Below are 6,704 nucleotides of genomic sequence, written 5' to 3'. Positions count from 1 at the left end.
TTACCAAGTTTGGCCTTTTAAAATTCTGAAGGTCTGGGTCACAGGAAAGATAGCAATTTTTATATCTTCATTCATATGAAGCTGAAAATTGTAACGAGTTCTTTATTCAGGCACTACTTGCTGCCTTTGGCTGTAACTTATCGTCAAAGCAGAAATGCTTTTTGCTCATAAAAAAAACTAGAGATAAGTTAGTAGGGAAATGTATTTGTAAAGTAGCATTGCGACTATGATGGTGGAGGATGTAATTGCAAAATCTCTCTCTCGTTGATAGTGTTTGAAGCTTGGATAAATTTTTCTTGGCTTATGGAACGAATATCTTTTGTACCAATTTAATATCTCAAGTCAACTACCGATATGTGATATGGCTTTTACAAAAGCTTTCTTTCGTAAAGCTGGATTTGATTATATTTCTTTCCATTATATTATTAAAATCAGTCAACTTTTTAGCACCTGTTCAATTGATAGTCTGGTTTTTTTCTTATGATCGAAAATTGCTCTCTTCTCCTTGGCATGCCTTGTACAATTTTTATGCAGTGCAGTTCTATTTTCCAATGATTTTCCAATTTGATCAATACAAAAATTGCTATATGATTTACAAGGGGTGTAGTGTGCACATCCTTGAGTATTGCAGGGATAGTCCTTTGTATTATTGTTCTCAAATGCTAAATTAACTGTAACGTGCTTGAAGAGATTGGGAATATCTTTGAAATGGTTCCTTTATGGAAGTGTGACAATTATTCACTAGAGTAACTGGTGGTGCTCTGCCAGCATTTTTATGTAACTGTAGAGCACAGACTGCTGGACAAACCAGTCTCTAAGAAGAACTAAATAGAATTTTTCAAAATATATGTAAAAGAATGTAAATATGAATGCATCGGGAAATATATTACTCTCAAAATTTGGCTGCCTCACCCCTAGAGACTCGCTAAGGAACCAAAAGGCTATATGCCTACAACTCTAGTCGAACGGGGAAGCAAAAAATGCCTTTGCAATGTCTGTAAGGCAGGAAATCGAGATAGAGTGTCAGAGAGAATTATATTCTGTTAAACCTGAAATGTTTTCTTATTAAACAGTGTGAAATATATGTGAATAAAATGTGTTTTCCCAAATATCCAAAAGTTGTTTTATGTATTGTATTACAGAAAGCATCCATCAGCTTTTCCATCCGATTTTGAGCATGCGTTTGGAGTTTATCAAGTTGGCAAAGGTTTATTAAGAAGTTTTTTTTTTTTTTACGTAGCTTACCTATCTCGTTGAATTTATCCCGTAGCGCACTCGCCGAGAGAGAGAGAGGAAAGCGAGAGCAGTTAGATTCTGTTGGTTTACTCTTATTAGTCCCTTTGGAAACCTGGTGACTCATACAGGACGGGAGCAAATTAATCTTCTGTGAGATACCAGTGCCACTTCGCATGTGTCAATGGAAACAGGTGGCAACTGGATGTGCATAGACACATGCATGCGTTTCACCTGTATGAGGCATATGTAAAATGAGTTTATATTGTGAAATAAATGCTTCATAGCCAGGAACATAAACATGGTATTTGTTACGTAAGGTCAGTTATAACACGAATTGTGTAGAAATTTTATTTATCGAGCTTAATCGTTGAAAAATTCAAATGCTACTCCCAGTTTTTGGCGGTTTTGAAGCCCAAGTCATGAAGGCTTACTCGTTGGAACTACTTTTGGAAAATAGTCGTGACTTGGAAAGATTTTGAACACGTTAGTGAAGCACTTTTTGTCTCGTAAATTTAGTGGGGTCGGACGTGCTGTTACAGTTTCAGATAAATGAGAAAAGTTACTTTGCTATTTAGGTTTTATTTTGGGAAACTTTATCAGGTACAATTCCTCTCCCACTCTCCAGAGGAATCAGCTACAATCTGTCTTGGGTTTTGTATATTAGTGGGTGTGGCCACATGCACTTTTTACTGCCATTGCTTAGGCTCTGACGCAGTTCTGTTATTCTTAATATGTTCTCTTTGTCCCTCTGGGTATATATATATATATATATATATATATATATATATATATATATATATATATATATATATATATATATATATATATATTCACATGCTAGTCCCATACTCTTCTTGATCTTCGGTGCTACCTGCTACATTTAGTTGGCTACCAGACACCCATTCATCTTTATTCATGGATGTAAACAAGCACCATCTCTCATGGTGCACCCAAGGCTTTGGTGCAATAAGTTCTGGCAACCCCATCGACCTCCAGTTCGCTGTTAAGGGTTAGGGGTAGGGTAGGTGGGAGGTACAGTCATGAAAGGGGCGTGACGAAAGTAGGGCGTGAGTTTTACTTACCTGTTGTGTGATTGATTTCATTATTGAGGCTCACACAGGTGATTGTAAGTATGGATTTACTGCAGAAAAGCGTTCCGTGGGGTTCCGTTGCCGTGTAATAGACGATGTATTTCACATAATTGACTTGATTATATATTTGCACATTCGTACTTTTGTGTGTGTGTGTACATATATATATATATATATATATATATATATATATATATATATATATATATATATATATATATATATATATATATTGTATGATCATGAAAACAGGTAGCTCTCTGGTCATGGTTTTCGAAATTACTGATGTGAACACGACATTATTTTTGTGTTCTCACTAATTAGGAATTAAGATGGCTCGATTTTTTATGTTATGTGTGTCCTCATTTGTATGCAAAAGCTGTACACTCGGCATTAGAATTCAAGCTGGCTTGCATGCAGAATTTGCTTGCTGGTGCATGTTAAAGTTATCCCTTACTTGATGTAGTTTGTTTTAGTAATTTGTCGACAATAATTTTCCTATACTTCTAAAAAGTTCGTTTCCTTACTCCAATTTCATTCATCTTTCGTTATTTCCATGGACGAATCTGAAATGATATGAACGAAGAGCAGCCTCTCTCTCTCTCTCTCTCTCTCTCTCTCTCTCTCTCTCTCTCTCTCTCTCTCTCTCTCTCTCTCTCTCTCTCTCTCTCTCTCTCTCTCTCCAAAACATGTGGAACTGGCATTTATGATTGATTACTTAACTGGTTCGTAGTATGGTAACAATAGAACTATGTAGCTTATGTTCGTGGTGAAATCATGGATATAAATAGCTGTGGTTTGATATATAATTGCTGTGTTTGTTTGAGGTAGTTTTGCTACATTTAAGTTGCTGAAGGGCATCGATTTAATAATTTTTGTATAAAAAATTATAAAAATCATCCTTCATATTTCCAGCATGAACAATCAGTTTCTGTATAATCCGGTAACATCCATAAAATACAATATAGATATATATATATATACAATTTTACTGGAAAAATCGAAGGTTATTATAATTATAGCTAGTGATAACTTATCACAAAAACCACTTGAACTGAGATGTTACTATACTGAGAGAGAGAGAGAGAGAGAGAGAGAGAGAGAGAGAGAGAGAGAGAGAGAGAGAGAGATATCGCCTGACTGGTATCTCATGGATGATGGCAACAATAGTCAGCCTCAGTGGGGGTCTCCAAAGTAAAGTCTGCGTCTTGTCCCACATCTGCCGGTGCAGCGTTCGTTAGTATTGACTGAGAGTCTCCGCAGGACGGAGCGGATTCCTACTCCTAATGTCAGTGGAGAAGATTCACATGGTGGAACAGTCTGTACGCTAGCAGCGTGTGCAAAAGCGAAGTAACTCCGTTTATACTTGTAATTTGTCGCAAAGTTTGATGAGTGTGCAGTTAGCTTCAAAAAGTTATTAGATATTTTTTTGCTCTGCTTTCAAAGTGACAGTGTATTACTGAAATACAATGTCAAGAATCTTCTTGTCTGTGCTTCCATAGTTCCAAGATGATGAAAATGGTAAGTCTTTTTATATTATCCTCACGTGTGTTTGAGTACATACATTAATATATATATACACACACATATGCATATATATATATATATATATATATATATATATATATATATATATATATATATATATATATATATATATATATATAGTATATATATAATTAAATCTCTTTTCGAAACTTTGAGCATATTTGGGTCAGAGCCAAAGCAAGGTTAGTCCCAAGTTTTCCCGAAGCTGCAGTGAAATTTCTCTCTTTCTTTCTGCTTCATTCTCTCTCTCAGGAAATTCGTCTTGTCTTCTCTGGGACTCATTGTCCATGAAGTATTAAATGCACGGTGGAAATTAATCCTTGTTTCTTAATGGGTGCTAGAGATTGTTTCTGTGTTCTGTCAGTCAGTATTTACATCGAGGCATCAATGACCTTTGTTGTTGTGACGCCAGTTTGTTTTTGAAATAGTCAAAAGGTTGTTGAATTAATTCATTTCATTGTAGCTTATGTCATGAGAGAGAGAGAGAGAGAGAGAGAGAGAGAGAGAGAGAGAGAGAGAGAGAGAGAGAGAGAGGTAAAAAAATATTTGGATATGTTTGTTTTCATATATATGTTATATTTACGAGTATGTGTCACACTAAAATTGACTGATGATAGAAGTACACATGTATATATGTATAATATAATAAACATATATATATATATATATATATATATATATATATATATATATATATATATATATATATATATATATATATATATATATAAATTTGTCAGTTTTAAGCTGGTTTCTTTAACGCGGGGTAGCGCCAGACACGCATTTATTGCCATTTTCATGCCTTAACGGCTGAATCGTGGATGAGCCCCTTCTCAGACGCTCCTACACCCATTACGTCATTCATCCCTTTCTCGCAAACATTCTGGCGCTTCGCGGATGTGAAATCCCTTCCCTTCCAATACCCTGAATACTCCACCCTTTCTAGGTATTCCTTTCCCCCAGACTCTTTTGAATTATACTCCCTTTTCACCAACCTCTCATCCTCCCTTCTTCCTATGGGTGAGGTGCACTGAAAGGGTTACTAAAGGTGTATGCAGTGTCACTTCGGCCCTTGGCTGCAGCCACTTTTTAGACTTCTTCTTTCCTTCGATTCTTCTTCTTCCCTTCGATTCCTGCCTCCTTCGTCCATTTGCTGTGTAACCGCACCACCTATTAGTTCTTAGTGGAATTGTGGGGTTTTCTCCCAGTGTCACCTTTAGATCATTGTACTTCATCTCGTGTTTTTCTGGATCTCTTTATCTTGCTGTCCAACCACCCAAACTCCCTCTTGTCATAATGTCTTGAGCGTTGAAAGCATGAAAAATGCCTCAGTGCCCGGCTTTATTGCCTGAGTATTGTGAATCATTCATTCATGCCACTCTGTACACTTGATTGAATTAGATCAAAATACTGTGATCCAACGTTTCGCATCCACCAACTGTTTTCCTACTTGTACACTTCTTCACGTTTCTCACCATTTCATTTCTTTGCATACATCAGATATTATTGGAACACTTCATCTCAACAGCTTCAACTTTTTTCTTTCCTTTGCATTCAACATCAATTCCTAACTTCCATAAAGGTGCCTTAAAGCCCCTTCATACATTCCCACTTTAGCTTCCATAGAATAGCCTATTAGGCCTCTTCCCAGTCTTTTGCATACACACACACACAGCTATACAAGATTTCTGCAAAGAGGATGAAGCATGGTGCAGCACACACAAGTATTTATGTAGCAGTGATATATGAATATATGGTGCATATATATATATATATATATATATATATATATATATATATATATATATATATATATAATATATATATATATATATATATATATATATATATATATATATATATATATATATACATAGATAATGTGTGTGTGTAGATAAGAATGCACACAATGGCCACTGGTACATAAATACTTGCCGTGCTGCACCATGCTTCATCCTCTTTACAGAAATCTTCTGTAGCTGCTTCATACACATACACAGAAACCTCAGCAGCTTCAGCATTTTTTTTCCTATTCCTTATTCATTTCATCTTGGCTTCCTTTGATACAAAAAGCTTCCTCTAGGTCTGTTGCACGTATCTACCACCTTCCTTGTGTCACGTATTTTGTGACTTGCCTCTTTTCTCATCTGACCAGTAAGCTCTACAGTATATTTACTCAGTCTTCATAATTTTCATTTAAAACTCATAACACACACACACACACACACACACACACACACACATATATATATATATATATATATATATATATATATATATATATATATATATATATACATATATGTTATGATAAATGAAAGTACAATACATATACATACTAAACTCAAAGATCAAGTATATACATAGATATATATATATGTATAATATTATAGTATATATTATATATATATATATATATATATATATATATATATATATATCTGTATATACATATATAAACACTTATTTTAAATGTATATTAAAACAAAATTACAGCCTTTTGTAATATATAACTTTTTCAACTTTATACATGATTTAAAATCAAAATATATTATATATATATATATATATAATATATTTTGTATCTATATATATTATATATATATATATAAAATATATATATATTTAAAATCATATATATATATATATATATATATATATATATATATATATATATATATATATAATATGTACGCTTTTGCTATAATAATCATACTCATTGATATGAGGATAATTAATATAATGTACCACTTATATAGACTTTTGGGTGCTTGATCTTCTAGTTTAGTATCATGCATTAGAATATTAAGTCTAGCCTCCGTTTCCGCC

General features: G+C 34.0%; 1 protein-coding gene across 4 annotated transcripts in view; it reads left to right on the top strand.

Annotated features, from left to right (window-relative positions):
* LOC136850201 (inverted formin-2-like) overlaps positions 1–6,704 on the top strand; it is a 110,891-nt gene that overhangs the window by 35,458 nt on the left and 68,729 nt on the right. Inside the window, exon 1 of one of the 4 annotated variants that reach the window (XM_067123839.1) lies at positions 3,547–3,677. The exons of 2 other annotated variants lie outside the window; for them this stretch is intronic. Coding sequence is in view for 1 of the 2 variants with exons in the window: in XM_067123836.1 (XP_066979937.1) it covers positions 3,837–3,848 (12 nt within the window). In the remaining variant the exon portion in view is untranslated. Of the gene's footprint in view, positions 1–3,546; positions 3,849–6,704 lie in introns of those variants that run through there. One more of the 4 variants, XM_067123836.1, reaches the window with a different exon arrangement.

The sequence above is a fragment of the Macrobrachium rosenbergii genome, chromosome 21, assembly GCF_040412425.1.
Source record: "Macrobrachium rosenbergii isolate ZJJX-2024 chromosome 21, ASM4041242v1, whole genome shotgun sequence".
Classification (NCBI taxonomy): domain Eukaryota; kingdom Metazoa; phylum Arthropoda; class Malacostraca; order Decapoda; family Palaemonidae; genus Macrobrachium; species Macrobrachium rosenbergii.
This window is presented reverse-complemented; position numbering and strand designations above follow the sequence as displayed.